The 19,467-nt window shown below is 37.8% G+C and overlaps 1 protein-coding gene across 2 annotated transcripts in view; it reads left to right on the forward strand.

Annotated features, from left to right (window-relative positions):
* Positions 1 to 18,183, forward strand: part of RALA (RAS like proto-oncogene A) — a 117,489-nt gene extending 99,306 nt beyond the window's left edge. For both annotated transcript variants that reach the window (XM_036247193.1, XM_036247192.1), the window contains exons 3-5: positions 347 to 555; positions 13,353 to 13,527; positions 16,960 to 18,183. In XM_036247193.1, the coding sequence (XP_036103086.1) occupies positions 347 to 555; positions 13,353 to 13,527; positions 16,960 to 17,082 (507 nt within the window). In that variant the 3' untranslated portion in view covers positions 17,083 to 18,183. The remainder of the gene's footprint in view (positions 1 to 346; positions 556 to 13,352; positions 13,528 to 16,959) is intronic.
* The last annotated feature ends 1,284 nt before the right edge of the window (positions 18,184 to 19,467 follow it).

Consider the following 19,467-nt stretch of genomic DNA (forward strand, 5'->3'; position numbering starts at 1 on the left):
ATGACTTGCTTTATTGTGGTGGTCTGGAACCAAACCTGCAATATCTCTAAGGTATGCCTATGTTTGTGTAATAGTTTTTGCATGTAGTGTTTCAAGGGAGAAAAAAGCAAACATTTCAAGCTGTAAACAGCCTGGAGATGATAGTACAATCCCCACTTTTTGCAAATGTGGAAGTTACCAAATTGTCTAAAATGAAAACTTAGCATTGTTTTTAACCATTGGGGATAACTGAATGAAAGGTACGGGACCTCTCTGTACTATTTTGGCACCTTCATGTGAATCTGTATTTCAAAATAAGTTCTGAAAAGTAAAGATAATTTTTAAATGGATTTCTTATTTTTTCTAGTTTGTTGAAGACTATGAGCCAACCAAAGCAGACAGCTATCGGAAAAAGGTAGTGCTGGATGGGGAGGAAGTGCAGATCGATATCTTGGATACAGCTGGGCAGGAAGACTACGCTGCAATTAGAGACAACTACTTCCGGAGTGGGGAAGGTTTCCTCTGTGTGTTCTCTATTACAGAAATGGAATCTTTTGCAGCGACAGCTGACTTCAGGTATGTCATGGAGTAATGTTGTTGCTGACTTAGTGCATAACAGTTTCTTCCCCAGAAACAAGAGGATAACTAGAGGTTCTGTTTATTTTATTTTATTTTATTTTTTTAATTTTATTGTTGTTACAGGTGTTTCTCCTTTTTTTACCCCATTGACACCCTCCTCCCTATCCCCCCACCCTATCCCAAGCTTTGTTCTCCATGTCCATTGTTCATGCATACATGCATGAAAGTTCTGTGGTTTATCTCTCTCCCACAACCCCCTTTTATGGGGAGTGTCAGTCTGTACCCCACTTCCACGTCTCTGGGACTACCCCATTCCTCAGACTGTTATGTTCATTATATTCCACAAATAAATGAGATCATATGGTACTTGTCTTTCTCTGTTTGGCTTGCTTTGCTTAGGATAATACTTTCCAGGTCCCTCCATGTCATCTCAAAGGATAAGAGATCTTTCTTTCTTACAGCTGCATAGTACTCCATTGTATATATGTACCACTGCTTTTTTATCCATTCGTCTACTGATGGACATTTGGGCTGTTTCCAGATCTTAGCTATTGTAAATAGTGCTGCTACGAACATAGGGGTACATATATTCTTCCTGATTGGTGTTTCAGGCTTCTTAGGATATATCCCTATAAATGGCATCACTGGATTAAATGGAAGTTCAGTTTTTAATTTTTTGAGATAACACCATGTTGTTTTCCACAGTGGCTGCACCAGTCTGCATTCCCACCAGCAGTGTACTAGAGTCCCCTTTTCTCCACACCCTAGCCAACACTTGTTCTTTGATGATTTGTTGATGGCAGCCATTCTGACAGGTGTGAGGTGATACCTCATTGTTGTTTTAATTTGCATCTCTCTGATGCTTAGTGATGTTGAGCATTTCTTCATATGTCTCTTAGCCATTCGTATGTCCTGTTTAGAGAGGTGTGTATTTAGCTGTTCTGCCCATTTTCTAATTGGATTCTTTAGCTTCTTTTTGTTGAGTTGTATGAGTACTCTATATATTTTGGAGATTAACCCCTTATCTGATATATCATTGGCAATTATATTCCTTCATACACTGGGTTCTCTTTTCATTTTGATGGTTGTTTCTTTTGCTGTGCAGAAGCTTTTCAGTTTGATGTACTCCCATGTATTAATTTTTTCTTTTGTTTCTGTTGCCTCAGGCATTGTATCAGTGAAAATTCTGCTGCATGTGATGTCTGAAATTTTGTTGCCTACATTTTCTTCTAAGACTTTTATGGATTCATGAGTCACATTTAAGTCTTGTTTATTTTGAGTTTATTTTTGTGTATGGTGTATGTTGATGGTCTAGTTTCTTTTCTTTTTTTTTTTTTTTTGTATGTAGCTGTCCAATTTTTCCAACACCATTTATTAAAGAGGCTGTCTTTACTCCACTGTATGTGCTTGCCACCTTTGTCAAATATTAATTGAGCATAATGTCTTGGGTCCATTTCTGGGTTCTCTGTTCTGTTCCACTGGTCTATATTCCTATTCTTGTGCTAGTACTAGGCGGTTTTGATTACAGTAGCTTTGTAGTTTAACCTGTTATCTGGTATTGTGATCCCACCTACTTTGTCCTTCTTTTTGAAGATTGCTGTGGCTATTCAGTGCCTTTTTTGCTTTCACAGAACTTTTGAAGTATTTGTTCTAGTTCTATGAAATATGTCGTTGGTATTTTGATGGGGATTGCATTGAATCTATAGATTGCTTTGGGGAGTATGGACATTTTAATGATGTTAATTCTTCCAATCCATGAACAGGGTATGTGCTTTCACTTTTTTATATCTTTCTCTATTTCTATTTTCAATGACCTGTAGTTTTCTGCCAATAGGTCCTTTACTTCTTTGGTTAAGTTTATTCCTAGGTATCTTAATTTTTTTGCTGTGATGGTAAATGGGATTGTATTTTCAGTTTCTCTTCCTGTGATTTCATCATTGGTGTATAAGAATGCCGTCGATATCTTGACATTAATTTTGTATCTTGCTACTTTGCCAAATTGATTTCTTAAGTCTAGTATATTTTTGATGGAGTCTTTAGGGTTTTCTGTGTATAATACCATGTCATCTGCAAATAATGACAGTTTCACTTCCTCCTTTCCAATTTGGACCCCCTTTGTTTTTTTCCTCATGTATGATTGCTGTGGCCAAGACTTCCAGTACTATGTTAAATAAGAGTGGCGAAAGTGGGCTTGCCTGTCTTGTTCCTGTTCTTAAGGGGAATGCTTTTAGTTTCTGCCCGTTGAGTATGATGTTGGCTGTAGATCTTTCATATATGGCATTTATTATGTCAAGATATGGTCCCTCTATTTCCACATTGCTGACTGTTTTTATCAGAAATGGATGCTGGATTTTGTCGAATGCTTTTTCAGCATCTATTGATATGATCATGTGGTTTTTCTTCATTTTGTTTATGTTGTGTATCACGTTTATTGATTTGCAAATATTATACCGGCCTTGCATCCCTGGGATGAATCCCACTTGGTCATGGTGAACTTTTTTGATGTATTGCTGGATCCGATTTGCTAGTATTTTGTTCAGGATTTTGGCGTCTATGTTCATCAGGGATATTGGTCTGTAGTTTTCTTTCTTTGTAGTGTCTTTTTCTGGTTTTGGAATTAGAATTATGCAGGCCTCATAAAACGAATTTGGAAGTCTTCCTTCTTTTTGAATTTTTTTAAAATAGTTTGAGGAGAATGGGTGTTAGTTCTTCTTTGAATGTTCAGTAAAACTCCCCCGTAAAGCCATCTGTGCCTGTGCTTTTATTTGCTGTGAGAGTCTTGATTACCTCTTCAATTTCCTTAATTTTTATTGGCCTGTACAAGTTTTCCATCTCTTCCTGATCCTGTTTTGGGAGACTGTGTTTTTAGAAATTTGACCATTTCACTTAGATTGTCAAATTTTGTTGCCATATAGTTGTTCATAGTAGCTGTTAACGATTTTTTGTATTTCTGTGGTGTCAGTTGTTACTTCTCCTCTTTCATTTCTGATTTTGTGTATTTGGGTGTTCTCTCTTTGTTTCTTGGTGAGTCTATCTAAGGGTCCATCAATCTTACTTATCTTTTCGAAAAACGATCTCTTTGTTTCATTGATCCTTTGAATTGCTCTTTTGGTCTCTATGTCATTTATTTCTGCTCTGATCTTTACTATTTCCTTCCTTCTGGGGTTCTCTTTTTCTTTGCTTTCTAATTCTTTAAGTTGGGAGGTTAGACAGTCATTTAGAAATTTTTCTTGTTTCTGGAGGTAGGCCTTTAGTGCTATCAACTTTCCTCTCAGAACTGCTTTTCCTGCATCCCATAGATTTTGTGTTGTGTGTTCATTTTCATTGTTTTCCAGGAAGTTTTTAATTTTTCCTTGATCTCCTTGGTAACCCATTCATTGTTTAATAACATGCTATTTAGCCTCTATGTGTTCAAATGTTTTTGCATGTTTTTGTGGCAGTGTATTTCTTGTTTCATGCCATTGTGATCTGAGACGATGCTTGATATGATTTCAGTCTTCTTAAACTTGTAGAGATTTTGTTTGTGTTATATCATGTGGTCTTTGTGAATGACCCATGTGCACTTGAGAAGAATGTGAATTCTGTAGTTTTGGGGTTTAATTCTCTGTAGATATCGATTAAATCCATTTGGTGTAGTGCTTCATGTAGAGTCTCTGTTTCCTTGTTAATTTTTTGTCTAGAAGATCTTTGTAGTAATGTCAGTGGAGTGTTGAAGTCCTCTGTTACAATTGTATTGCTGTCGATTTCTCCTTTGAAGTCCTCCAGAAGATTTCTAATATATTTTGTTGCTCCTATATTGGGTGCATATATGGTTACCCAGGTTTTATCTTCCTGTTAGATAGATCCTTTCAGTATTATGTAGTGGCTCGCTTTGTCTCTAGTTATGGCCTTCCTTTTGAAATCCATTTTATCAGATATGAGTATTGCTATCCCAGCTTTTTTTTCCTTTTTGTTTGCTTGGAAGCTTGTTTTCCAACCCTTCTCTTTTGTTGTGCGGTGGGTCTCTTGTAAACAACATATATGTGAGTCATGCTTTCTTAACCAGTCAGCTACTCTGTGTCTTTTTATGGGAGCATTCAAGCCATTTACATTTAAGGTAACTATTGTTATGTACTTATTTATTGCCATTTTTATGTAATGTTCTTATATTTTTTTTCCTATTTTTTCTACTAATTACAGCAGTCTTTTTAACATTTCTTGCAGTGCTGGTTTGGTGCTAATGTCTTCTCCTAGCCTTTTTTTGTCTGGTAAGCTCTTTATTTGACCTTCTATTTTGAATGATAGCCTTGCTGGGTAGAGTAGTCTTGGATTCAGATCCTTGTTTTTCATGACCTTGATTACTTCATGCCATTCCCTTCTGGCCTGTAGTGTTTCTGTTGCGAAGTCAGCTGATAGCCTTATGGGGTTTCCTTTGTAGGTAACCTATTGCTTATCTCTTGCTACCTTTAGGATTCTCTCGTTGTCTTTAATTTTTGGCATTTTAATTACTGTGTGTCTTGGTGTGGGCCTGTTTGGGTTCTTCTTACGTGGGGCTCTCTGTGCTTCTTGAACTTGAATGCCTTCTTCCTTCACCAATTTAGGGAAGTTTTCTGTCACTATTACTTCAAATACATTCTCTAACCCTTGCTCATTTTCTTCTTCTTCGGGGACTCAAGTGATGTGATTATTATTATGTTTTCAGTTGTCCCACAGTTCTGTTAAGCTGTCTTCCTGTTTTTTAATCGTTTTTTTACATTTGCTTTTCTGATTGGTTGATTTTTTTTTTTTCTACCCTGTCTTCTAATTCACTGATACAGTCCTCAGCTTCCTCTACTCTGCTGTTTAGACCTTGCAGTGTGTTCTTTATTTCTGATGTGTCATTCTTGGTGGTTTTTAATTTCCATTTGGTTGATTTTCAACATCTTTATGTCCTTACTCATGCTGTTGAGCTTCCTCAAGATCATGGCTCTGAATTCTAACTCTGTTAACTTACTTAACTGCTCCACATTTATCTCATCTTCAGTAGAGGTCTCTTGTTCTTTCATTTGACTTTCGTTTCTCTGTTTCTCTATTTTGGCTATCTCAATGGGCTTTGGAGCCTGCCAAATTTTCCCTGTGTGTGTTGGTGTTCTGCTGTTTGTGGCTCCCTCTCCTGGGTTTGGATGAGCTAGGGAGGACCCACGTTAAACACTACTGTCTTGTATTACTTTCCTGATTAGAGTTGCTTGCCCAGGAATGGTACAGTTATCTTCTAGCTTTTTGCCTTGAAGCTATCAGTAGGTGTTACTTGAAGAGTCTTGGGTTCTCAGTTGAATGAAAAACTCCCTTAGGTGTTCAGCGTAAGGGGATTTCCTTAGGGTGGGGCTGTTGCTGGTTGTTAGTGAGCCTCAATTTGCTTTTCTTTTCTTTTTTTTCTTTTTTTAACCTCACCCGAGCACATTTTTCCATTTTTTGTTCAGATAGAGCGGGAGGGAGAGAGAGAGAAACATCGATGTGAAGGGACACATCAAGTGGCTGCCACCCGCTTGACCAACCAGGGCCGGGGACAAACTGCAACCGAGGTACATGCCGTTAGCGGGAACCGAACCCAGGTCTCTCTGTACCGCAGGCCGACGCTCCAACTGCTGAGCCAAACCGGCCAGGGCTCAATTTGCTTTTCAATGGCCCACCCGGGTGGCGTTGAATTTCCAAGGGAGGGTCCATCGCCTCTCCCCAGAGCCCTGGGAAGGAGTACGATGGCCACCGTCCTGCATGGCTGCAACTCAGCCAATACTCTGAGCGCCCTCCAAATCCAGAGTGTCTCCACACAGTTCCAGTCCAGTCTGCCCTTTCTTTGCCGGAGTCCAAGGTGAGTGGCTGTTGCTATTTTGGCGTCTGTCCCTGCTCTGCGCTGTGGAGCCACTTGGGAGTTTAACCTGAGGGCGCTTCTCATAGCTAAGGTTGCTGCTGTCTGTGGGTTCCCAGCCCCTCTCTTACGCCTCCGCAATCCTACCAGGATCGAGTCAGTGTCCCTGGTTATATGATCCTCGCAAGCTGCTTTTTTATTGCTTTTTCCCGTCGATTCGTCTTTATTTTAGTTGTAGTTTTAGTTTGGTCCTGGGAGACAATCTTGTAGCTTCCATTCACTCCACCGCCATTTTGAAATCTCTTTCTTGATTTTTAGAGAGAGAGAAAGGGAAAGGGAGAGAGAGATAGAAACATTGACTAGAGAGACCACCGATTAGCCACCTCCTGCATGCCTCCCACTGGGGATTGAGCCCACAACCTAGTCATGTGTCCTATCCGGAAATCTAACTCTTGGTGCATGAGTTGTCACTCAACCGCTGAGCCACAGCAGCCGGGCCAGCTAGAGGTTCTTACTTGGTATTCTCTCACTGTGTGTTTAATTGTGTTTTTTTCCCTCTTTGATATCAGTATGTGGCTCTATCTACTATGTATTTATCCTTTGATGCTATCCCAGTTCCAGCTGTATTAGAGCTTGAGTTTGTGACAGCCTCGCTACCCAAAGTCTCCTTATGTATTATAGTAGTATTTTTCTTTGGAGTATAATACTCCTGCTTCCATAATAACCAACACTTGGATCACATAATGGAGCTCTGACCCAGATTTTGAATCTTTTGATTAGTCACGGTTTTCTCAGCACTTGTGTAATGTTCAGCAGGCACATAGCCATCCTCCTTGGAATACAGATGTTCTGACAGCATAAAATGAAATTTTTAATAGAAATAATAATACCACAGATTGGCACAGTAGGTTGTTTTGTACAATGTCTTTTAGAAATCTTATTTACTATTTGCTTAATCAAAACCTGGCATCCATTTGGTTTGATGGTGGGGCTGAATAATGGGGAGAGGAGTTCTCTTTATACCTAAGAGAAATGTGGCATTAAAAAATTGCTGAGTAATCTTGTAAGTACTACATGCATATTCAAAAGTATTCTTTAATTATATGTTTTTATTTCTGTGTTATGCACCTGATTTGGTATGGGGGACACAAAAGAAGCATGTAATGTATGTTTTCTGTTTTCAAGATTCACACAGCTTAGTTGAGTAAGTCATGAAACCAAGAGCAAGTTAGTGACAACTAGGGAGACATGAATAGTAATCATTACAGAGAATCCAGGTGAAGCCTTCATGAATTAGATGAGACTGAAAGATAAAAAGGATTTCCACAGATAAGAAAAGAAGTCATTTCAAGGTGACTGAGCAAAAAATGGAACCTGGGCTTATACAAAGTATTCTTTTTTGAGTACACTTGAAAGTCTCAAGAACTTAAAGGATTCTAAGAGGACATCCTTTATAAAAGCGTATCATTGAGAACCTTTTAAAATACAGATTTATTTCTAAAATTAAGTTTGCTGGTTTCTATAAGGAAGTAGTTTTGTATGAGATAAAATGCAAAGGGTAGCAGATTCTGGTAGCTTGTGATGCTGCGAGACAAGTTGAAAGTTATGTAAAAGTCAGTGCTTATTCATTCAGCAAATATTTGAGTGCTTATTATGTCATAGCAGGTCCAATTCTAGGTGATGGAATAAATTTTATCACCATAGTCACCAAAGTCAAAGTGATATTTCAAGGAGATAAGGTATTTCTATGCCAGAGAAAGACTCTTGGGCTATGGCTATTACAGTGAATCAATCATTCTTTACTCTTCTGTTGTACATCCAATGTGTTGCCTTCCCCATAAATAACAGTATCCTAATGACTGACCAGCAATTATCGGAAGGAGATTTTGAGACTGTCATCAGTCCATGTGGTCAAACCTGTACCACAAATGACAGCTCCTCTATGTAGTCTTTCTGATCCTCCCCCCAAACCAAGATAGAATGTGATGTATTTTCCCCAGCTCCAGTAGCACACTGTTATACTAAATTTGATTTATAGGTAAAAAAAATTTTTTTTTTGTCAATTATATATATATATTTTTTTTATGAATTTTTATTTATTTTTTTTGTTACAGATATTTTACCTTTTTACCCCATTGGCACCCCCCACCCCACCCCACCTCCGCCCCGTCCCCGGCTTAGTTGTCCATGTCCATTGGTCATGCATACGTGCATATAAGTTCTGTGGTTTATCTCTTCTCACCCCCCCACCCCCTCTTCTGAGGGATGTCAGTCTGTGCCCTACTTCCATGTTTCTGGGACTACTGTATTCCTCAGACTGTTATGTTCATTATATTCCGTATATAAGTGAGATCATGTGGTATTTGTCTTTTTCTGCTTGGCTTCTTTCACTTAGGATAATACTTTCCAGGTCCCTCCATGTCGTCTCAAAGGATAAGAGATTTTTCTTTCTTACAGCTGCATAGTACTCCATTGTGTATATGTACCACAGCTTTTTTATCCATTCGTCTACTGGTGGACACTTGGGCTGTTTCCAGATCTTAGCTATTGTAAATAGTGCTGCTATGAACATGGGGGTACATATATTCTTCCTGATTGGTGTTTCAGGCTTCTTAGGGTATATTCCTAGCAGTGGGATCACTGGGTCAAATGGAAGTTCAATTTTTAATTTTTTGAGGTAGCACCATATTGTTTTCCATAGCGGCTGCACCAGTCTGCATTCCCACCAGCAGTGTATTAGAGTCCCCTTTTCTCCACACCCTTGCCAACACTTGTTTGATGATTTGTTGATGGCAGCCATTCTGACAGGTGTGAGGTGATACCTCATTGTTGTTTTAATTTGCATCTCTCTGATGATTAGTGATGTTGAGCATTTCTTCATATGTCTTTTGGCCATTTGTATGTCCTGTTTGGAGAGGTGTCTATTCAGCTCCTCTGCCCATTTTTTAATTGGGTTCTTTGTCTTCCTTTTGTTGAGTTGTAGGAGCACTCTATATATATTGGATATTAACCCCTTATCTGATACATCATTGGCAATGATGTTCTCCCATACAGTGGGTTGCCTTTCCATTTTGATGATTGTTTCTTTTGCTGTGCAGAAGCTTTTTAGTTTGATGTAGTCCCATGTGTTCATTTTCTCCTTTATTTCTGTTGCCTTAGGTGATGTATCAGTGAAAATTCTGCTCCGTATGATGTCCGAAATTTTGTTGCCTACATTTTCTTCTAGAATTTTTATGGATTCACGGGTCACGTTTAAGTCTTTTATCCATTTTGAGTTTATTTTTGTGTATGGTGTAAGTTGATGGTCTAGTTTCATTTTTTTGCATGTAGCTGTCCAATGTAAAAAATTCTTAAGAACAGAACCCATTTCTTAGCCATGTCAGAGTTTCTAGTACCTGTATTTGGCACAGTTGCTAGCATATGACATATAATGCTTAGTAAGCACTTGATAGAAATGTTAGAAGACTCTCTTACTTTTTTTATTCTTTTCTTATATCAAAAATGAAGAAGCTGGACCAGCTTGTAAAGGTACTTTTTTATTTTAAAATTCTGTAGTAGCTTCTTTAACTCTATTTGAAGAGAACATCACAGTAAGCAAATATGTATGAAGGTTCTCGACATAGCATTATCTTTTTCTGACATCCAGGAAAGAAGCTAATAAAACCAACGTAATAACTATAAAGAATATTGTCTTCTCACCTCTGAACCCAGTAAGTCCAAGTTTTCCATGGCCATGTTTCTAATAGCATTAAACACACTGTAATTTCAATAGTGGGTCTTCTTGAAGCATCTGACTCATGGTTGCTTATTAGGTGTTTATTAAGAAATAAACTAATAATTGTATATAATATGACCAGAAGTGCTAGTGTCACAAATTCAAGTCACTCTTATATTCCTGATGGTTAGTGATACTGAGTGGTAAGTCAGTTATTATTAACATCTTAGTTTAGGCTGTTGGTGATAAAGGAAACTGTAAGAAATTAACAGCAAATTTGTTGTTACCAGCACTGGAAAAAAGATTGTGATTGGCCAAAATCCTCGTCACAAATACATCATGAATTTAACAGCAATAATGATGAGTGTTGTTGACATGCTTTTTGCAAGAAATCACATAAGTGGTAGGAAACATTGCACTCTGTACAACTGTACAGCTCAGCCTGTGTCACCCAGATACAGTGCTCCATTAACATTTTTACTTTCTGAAAGGATGTTTAACATAAGTACAAATCAGGGAAGGATAGAGGTGACTATATGTATGGTCCATAGTTTATTCATACTAGAAAAATGAGTGATTCAGGTTCTGAGAATGTCCTGTAAGCACTGGGTCAGAGTGTTTGCTACTTTATCAATAATCAGGTAAATGTACTAATAAAAATAATAACACTACCTAATACAGTGGTTACCATATGCTGTTCTAAGTATTAACATAAATGAGATAGATATCACTGTATTTCATAGATTCTAAGACTCATTTTTTTACGTTTTGTCATTTGCTAAAATCTAAACTGTTGTATATAATGACATCTTAGGTTATAATGGGCAGCAGTTTTTCTTAGTGGTGCATAAAATAAATAATGCTTAAAGTTGGTGACTTCTTAAATGTGATTTTTAAAAAAAAAGTATTATCCAAATTTATAAATTAAGGAACTGAAGCATATGAAGGTTCAATGACTTCCCCTGTTTGTGCAGTTAGGGATGGCAAAGCAGTTAAAAGCAGGAAGTCTGCCTTCATATTCTTGCTTTTAACAACTCTGCAATACTGGCTCTCATTAAATGAATGATGGCTCTTTTATAACACCACACAGCCATCCCATTTTATGTTATTAAAATAGAATATGGCGAGTTTTCTTTTTAAAATACAGCCCTTTTCCCTACTGTGTATTGTTTTTAATGTATTAAACATTTTTATATAGGGCGTTGTTTTTAAAATATGTAATTAAAGTATTCTATGACATCATATTATAATATTACTAATTTTGTTAGTATCAATTCAACCCTCAGTTGAAACAACTAATTGAAAACATTTTTTCAAAAAGGTAAAATTGTATTTTTATAATCAACACTTTTCTTTCACCTCATCTTCTCCCACAGGTTTGTTCTTATGACTAGAAATATAATAAAGAGGTTTCCCTCTGCCAGTTTGTAACTTTGCCATACAGGGGAAATGTTCTGTAACGTGGAGACCCTCACCATAATACCCAGTGGACACCTTGGTGTTCATTCCATATCAGAGGTAGGGGTCTCTTGTCATAAATAACTTTTGGGAACTAAACCTTCTTGAACAAGGTTTGTTCCCTTAGATATTCCATTATAGGGAGGCCCCATAGTATGTAGTGTAGAAGTTGTGTGTGTGCTCTGGAGTTAGATTTCTCAGATTCAAATCCTACTTCTACTTAACTGTGACTTGACTCTGAGCAAGTTACATAATTTCTCTGTGCCTCATTTTCCTTATCTTTAGTAGGATGACATTATTAGTACTAACTTTGTAGGTTTGGGTGAGGATTCATTGAGATAATGTATGTAAAGCACTTAAAACATTTAAAGTACCAGCTACATTGTGAGCACTCAATAAAATGTTAGCAGCAGTGGAGGTGGTGGCTGTATTCAACAGATGCTGTTTAAGAGGCACAAAGTAAACTAATCTGAAAATAAGCCATGACAAAGATTTATACTCAGTCTCAAATATCACAGTAAGGTTTGTACAAAATCATGTTTACCTTGCTGATCTGTCATTCTGATGATCCCCTTAATTTTCTTATTTTCTCTTAGTCTAAAGTATTGATGTTTCTATAGTTTCAGTGTCTCTTAATTTAAAAGAAGAGACATCTATAAGATAGCAAGCTAGTAAACCTAAGTTTTACAAATTTCTTTTGTTGATTTTACTAGAAAACATCTTTCTTCATTGGATTAATAATAATCAGTAAGAGCAGCTAACATTTATTGAATATTTACTGTACGCCAGGCACAGTTCTGAGCACTTTATGTTTAATCCTATAAGGAAGGTATTATTGTAGTCCCACTTTACAAATGAGGAAACCGAGGCCAAAAAAATGGACTTTACTCAGAGTCACATGACTAGGAAGGACAGAACCATGATAGTTTAAAAATTGGTGACACTTTCATATCTTGAAACTGATCTCTAAATGCAAAATCTATACTCGAGCTGACTTCCAGATATTCCTGGCGTGTGTGGGGCTTTAAAACCATTTAGTTGGACCTTTGATATGATGCGATAAGAATGGCACCCTCGCCCTGGCCGGTTTGGCTCAGCGGTTAGAGCATCGGCCTGCAGTCCCGAGAGACCCGGGTTCGGTTCCCGCTAAGGGCATGTACCTTGGTTGCAGTTTGTCCCCGGCCCTGGTTGGTCATGCGGGTGGCAGCCACTCGATGTGTCCCTTTCACATCGATGTTTCTCTTCCTCTCTCTCCCTCCCACTCTACCTGAACAACAACAAAAAAAATGTCCTCGGGTGAGGATAAAAAAAAACTCCTCCTCCAAAATCTCATGCTCTAAGTTTACTCATGAGAAAAACAAACAAATTATTACTGAGATACTTTTCTACAAATTATGTACTCAGCACTCCTCAAGACTGTCAAGGTCATCAAAAACAAGGAAAGTCTGAGAACTGTTATAGCCAAGTGGAATCTGAAGAGATAGGATGACTAAATGTCATGTGTCCTAGATGGAATTCTGAAAAGCATTTAGGGTGAAGTTTGTATTTGATATTTTCATTTCATACTTCATCTGTCATATTTTATACTGTCTTCCTTGGGGTATTTTTTCCTTTTCAGTTAAGTGAATGTATAACTTAAATGATTGATGGTAGAATAAGGAAGAAGTGCTGTTCATTTTCAATGAGGTGATTGTTATTATGCAGAAACAAATAAGCAAATACCAAAAGCAGTTGGTATTTAGTTATTTTAACAGTACAGGTAATGTTAATGTTTCTTTCTCATTTTCTCTTATCCAGGGAGCAGATTTTACGAGTAAAAGAAGATGAGAATGTTCCATTTCTACTGGTTGGTAACAAATCAGATTTAGAAGATAAAAGGCAGGTTTCTGTAGAAGAGGCAAAAACCAGAGCAGATCAGTGGAATGTTAACTATGTGGAGACATCTGCTAAAACACGTGCTAATGTTGACAAGGTAAAGGCACACCTTACTACATGTTAAAAATAGGTTGATTTGCTTTAACTCTGCTCCATTTTGTTGAGAGATTTCTGAGACTTTCAAATAACATTTTAATGTATTGATTTTTATCAGCCCTGAATGCTCAAGTGCAACATGTTAGGGATTTCTTTCTTCACCTTGTCCCTTGGCTTGAGACATTATAACATGAGACAATGCAGCAAAATGTACTTTTTATTTTTAGCACTGATAGGATTCCTGACCTGAATTCTTGCCCCCACCCCCAACTCCCTCCCCCTTTTTTTCTTATCTTAATTGGCTGGATGATTTAGAAGGAATTGTGTAAGTCCTCAGACCTGTCTTGCCCCATTTAAATTCTCAAAAGTGAAGGAGCCCTACCCTAGATTGGAGGATTTTTAAATCTCTGTACAACTGCACTCCCCACCCTCAACCTCTGTTTTTCCCTGAGTGGAAAAGAAAACCATCTACCCTCTTTCCTTATATTCCCATTTTGTTCAGATTGGCCTGTCCTGGATACCGGGAGAGCAACACCCTTATATCTAGGAGCCTTCCTAGGTGCATTTCATCCTGCTGCCAGAGATTGTCGTCAGTATTTAGGAAAACTGCCCATTGGACTGAAGCAGTACAGGTGGTTAGAGCCCACAAGATGGGGCCTTTTTCAGCCCCCAACTATCTAGGCCCCACCATGTGCCTACAGAGCTTGATAAGCACAGATTTCTGGGTCTTATACCCCAGAGATTTTAATTCATCTGGTCTGGGGTAGAACCTGAGAACTTGCATACTTCTTACCTCCCAGGTGGTGCAGACTGTAGACTGCTGAAACACACTGACTAAACAGCACAGCTGTAGATGGCCTAAAGTGTTAGTGAACTCCTCTGCTTGTGCTTGTAGATTCACAACCCTGATCCAGAAATCATTAGGTTAAAAATATTAGAAATGTTTTTGTTCATTTACTGTAGGTCTTAAGATAGTGTCATTACTGTATTAAGTGGGTTAAACTTTTTAGTTACATGGTCAGATTCCTGTGGGTCCAAGATAGCTGTACAAAATGAATGCTACACAATTACTAGTCAGTATACCAGTTTTCTCTAAAGTTCTGGCAAATTTTTTTTAAGTATTAATGAAAATATGTTTTAAGGTTGTATGTTTGGGGTTTTGAAGGGCAACATTGAACATTATCTAAACATTAACATATATATATATACTTTGATGTCTTGAGCAGGTTGTAGTACACACTCTAAACCATATTGGAACTAAGAGGAGTAGGGAAGAGAGGTGAACAGTAACTGTCCAAGCTACGAAACTGCCCTTGTAACAGTCCTTGTAGTGTCATCTGCTGCCATCAGAGGCCCTTGGGAAGTATGGTGCTGTGCATTATCAGAGCTCTTATAGGACAGTAAGAAAAAAACCAACAACCCAGTGGGAAAATGGTCAAAACCATAAATAAGCATGTCACAGAAAAGAAATGCAAATTATTTTTAAACTTGAAAGAGGCTTGCTTAGTCTCTCATAAACCAATTGAGCCACACTGGCCAGGGCTGGTACCTGTGTTCTTTCTCAAAACAGTCATTGTTGTATCGTATATTGTATGTCATCCACTACTAAAAGCCTGATACAGATTTTCTAGGGTATTAATATTGTCTCCTCCTATTAAATGGGCAAGTGTCATGTTTTGTCACAGAAAATAGATACTAGCTTCCTACAAGATGCCAATCCTCGTCTGGATTCCAAATAGACCACATTGGGTAGATACTTCAAGGAGCCAGATTTTAAATCTACCTTGTGAAAAATTTTTGTGACCATCAGAGTTCTTGAGCTGCAGCCTAGCCTGTCTCAGGAGGCTATGCCTATCACAGGAAATCACCCAGAAGTTAGTGGACCATCTGACAAACCTGCTTGTGTATTCGCTGGGTGCCAGGTTCATCTGATGTTACCCTTCTAGATAAATGCTCTGGCTTTTAAATATTGTTTTTGTTTTAATTGTTTTCCTTTATTGACTTAGGAAGGAAGAGGTAGAGAGAGGGAGATCAATGAGAGAGAATATCAATTGGCTGCTTCCTGCATGCCCCCCACTGAAGATCAGGCCCACAACCCAAGAATGTGCCCTGACTGGGAATCGAAACAATGACCTCTTGGTGCATGGGTCAGCCAGGCATTTTTTTATTTTTACTGTACATGAACACATGTTCATTGTATTAAAAAATGTTTTTATAATATGGAGAGAGAAGTATTAGGAGGAAAAAGTGAGTCACTCTTCACCAAATTTCCACTTCCCTCCCCTCCCTATAGGTAACCGCTGCTAACATGCATGTATGTTTCCAGACATTTGCCTGCATTTATAGGTGTGCATACAGAATCTAAGGGAGAATTTGTGTTTGCTTGTTTTTCCCCTGTATAAATAGGATTATTACAGTAAGTAGTTTATAAACGTGTAATGTGTTTATATCTTATATGTATAGCATTTCTGTGTATATAGAACATCTGTGGTTTGCTTTTTAAATTGTACAGTAGATAAGTCTTATAGTTCTTTTCATGTCATTGCATATAAATGTGCCACATTCTTTTTAAATCTGCAGTGTTCCATAATTAGGCTTTTTCATAATTTCAGATATAATTCATTGAGTTTTATCTTTGGAGCTATCATCACTTGTAGTGCTTTTTAAAATTTTATCTTAAAAATTGGAATAGCCCCGTTTGCCTCAGCAGTTAGAGTGTCAGTCTGCAGGCTGAAGAGTCATGGGTTTGATTCCCAGTCAAAGACCCTTTGTTGGTTTCAAGTTTGATCTCTGGCCCTGGTCAGGGTCATGCGGCAGGCAACCAGCCATTGTGTCTCTCTCACATCAATCTTTCTTTCTCTTTCTCCCTCTAAAAAAAATCAGTGGAAAAATATCCTCGGGCAAGGACTAAAAAGATAAACTTGGGATGGAAAGATCAGGGGTTATATTATGTGAACATTTTTACCAAAAAGTGTAATTCAGGAAATTTCCCAATTTGCACGTTTCCCCAACGTACTTAGAGAAGTAGACTTTTCCTCTCCCTGTACTCCCCAGACAACAGCTCTTAAATATGTTTTGTTTTGTTTTTAATCCTCACTCAAGGATATTTTTGCATTTCTTTCAGATAGAGCGGGAGGGAGAGAGGGGGAAAGAGAGAGAGAGAAATATCGATGTGAGAGAGACACATCGAGTGGTTGCCACCCACACAACCCCAACAGGGGCCGGGGACAAACTGCAACTGAAGTATGTGCCTTTAGCTGAAACTGAACCCAGGACTCTCTGGTCCTCAGGCCAACGCTCTAACCGCTGAGCCAAACCAGCCAGGGCTAAGTATGTATTCTTATATTATGTCCAAGGGTTACTTCTGTGACTCTAAGAAGTACCAAGTTCATATAATCTGTTTGCTTTATTTACCTTTTTTTCTTCTTTCTAGGTATTTTTTGATTTAATGAGGGAAATTCGAGCCAGAAAGATGGAAGATAGCAAAGAAAAGAATGGAAAAAAGAAAAGGAAAAGTTTAGCCAAGAGAATCAGAGAAAGATGCTGCATTTTATAATCAAAGCCTAAACTCCTTTCTTATCTTGGCCATACTAATAAATATAATTTATAAGCATTGCCATCGAAGGCTCAATTGACTGAAATTACTTTAACATTTTGGAAATTGTTATGTATCACTAAAAGCATGAATTGGAACTGCACTGAAAGTCAGATTCACTTTAAAAAGAAATTAATGTGGCTTCACCAAGAAGCAAGTTCAACTTATTTCGTAACTGGCTGCATTATCACGGTCCTGAATGTAATGTATGAGCTTGTGTTTTGAGGGCAGTCTTCATTAAACTGTTAAAGGGGTGTGCTGGGGGTGGAGAATGGGAAGAAAAGTATTTTATATCATTTTAAAATGTCATAGTCCTCTACTGCCTTGAAAATGACAATTGTGAACATGATAGTTAAACTGTACCACTTTTTTTAAACCATTATGCAAAATATAGAAGAAAAGTTATTGGCATGATTGTTGCATATAGTTATGAGAGTAATTTATCTGTGAAACTGCATTAATTAGCTGGTGATTAACTTAGAAAAGTGGTGTAAACTTGCACATGAATATTTTTTAATATGCCTTAATTTAGAAACTCAAAAAAATACCCAGTTACATCATTCTGGGTGTGTCCTCATTGGTGCCATGGGCCCATTATCCCATGTGTCCTGGTGAGAGACTATATACCTGATAAGGAATACAACTTTTGTAAAGAATATTCTTGAGAAATAACTGTCTGCTAGGAGTCTGTCCAGGTTTAAAATGTGTGCCATACTCTGGATCTTCAAAGTAAGGTACCAGAGCTCCTGATTGCTTTTAATTAACGATATGGTAGTTTAAAAGGAAGAACAGCATACACTTGTAAGATAATTTTAGACTATGAGGATTCAGCACCAGTTGTTTTAGTGAACACTCTTTTCTTTAAGATGCTAGTCCCTGGAAATCCCTTTCTTCAAGTGGTAAGCATGTGTTAAGTTTTTAAATTCTTTTTGGAGCAGTCACAGGAAAAACATCAATAGTGCTAATTAATGCATATTGCACTAGAACGCCTTGGGAAAATATTCATGCTTGCTACCTTTTTTTTTTAATCCTCACCCCAAGATGTGTTTTTACTGATATTTAGAGAAAGAGGAAAGGGGAAAATATAGAGAACCATCAGTGCGAGAGAAAAACATCGATCAGCTGCCTGGCCAGGAATCAGACCCACAACCTTTTGATGTATGAACAATGCTCCAACCAACTGAGCCACCTGGCCAGGTCACCACCTGTTAATTTTTAAATTTGTACTCATGAGATTATAGTGTGGCTATATGGGAGTTATTAGGTGTATTTGTAGCCTGTTTGTGTTCATAATGAAGAATGCTGTAGCTATAGTTTCCTTAAAGTTAACATCAAGCAATCAAACCTGAGTATTGTGCAGAAAACAAGCGCACAAAGGCCAAACATTAGGCTAGTGTCACCATTGTGTGGTGCACCCACTGGAAGAATTCTAGCATGCTGTTCGGAACATAACTTCAATGGAAAATATGTCGACGTCCGATTTTTCTTTTCTTCCTTGGAATGGAGCTAGGACAGTTGATTTACAGAGTCTTTCTTTCATTTTGTTCAGTCCTAATTTCAATAAGTCAAAGATGTGTTCAGGCATTCCAGGTAACAGATGTGTAAGTAAAGTTAACTAAAATAGGCTATTTGGAAACTCAGCTCTTTATATATTGCACCTGGCTTGTTATGTTAAATATTTGTCCTTAAAGGGTTTGAGATGTACATCTTTTATTTCGGATTTTTCATAGGCTATGCCAAGTGCAGAATTAAAGTACCAATAACACTGGCCCCATGGGCCCAGCACTCTCCATGTGTACTCATTGTGGTCTTATTTAACCAGGGGTCCTAACCACTAACAATGTGACTTTGCTTTGAGACCTTTCCTCCTGGGTACTGAGGTGCTATGAAGCCAACTGACAAAGACACATCACATGTCTTAGGCTGATGCCACTACCCAATTGCTTTATTTGCAATTTGAGCCATTTAAAGACCAATAAACTTCCTTTTTAAAAAATGTTTGTGGTATTGATGTTTACAGTATGACACATCAGATTCAGATTTACCAACCTGTGTATCATTACCAGAGATTTTAAAAACAGCTACATCTTTTGAGCTGTTAGTTTAGGGATTTCTTTTGGGTAACACCAGATTTCCTAAATAACAGTATTATTGCTCAGGTTTAGTCAAGGCTCAGAAATGGAAGAATCCCACATGCACAGTTACATAGAAGATACTTTTATGCTCTCATGAAAGTCACAAAAGTGTGCATTACTTTTCAAATATGCTAAACTCTACAATGACAATAGTGACAGCACTATATTCATTTTCTTTTTTTTTTTATTCCTACCCGAGGACCTTTTTCCA

The sequence above is a fragment of the Molossus molossus genome, unplaced genomic scaffold (genome assembly GCF_014108415.1).
Source record: "Molossus molossus isolate mMolMol1 unplaced genomic scaffold, mMolMol1.p scaffold_m16_p_7, whole genome shotgun sequence".
Lineage (NCBI taxonomy): Eukaryota > Metazoa > Chordata > Mammalia > Chiroptera > Molossidae > Molossus > Molossus molossus.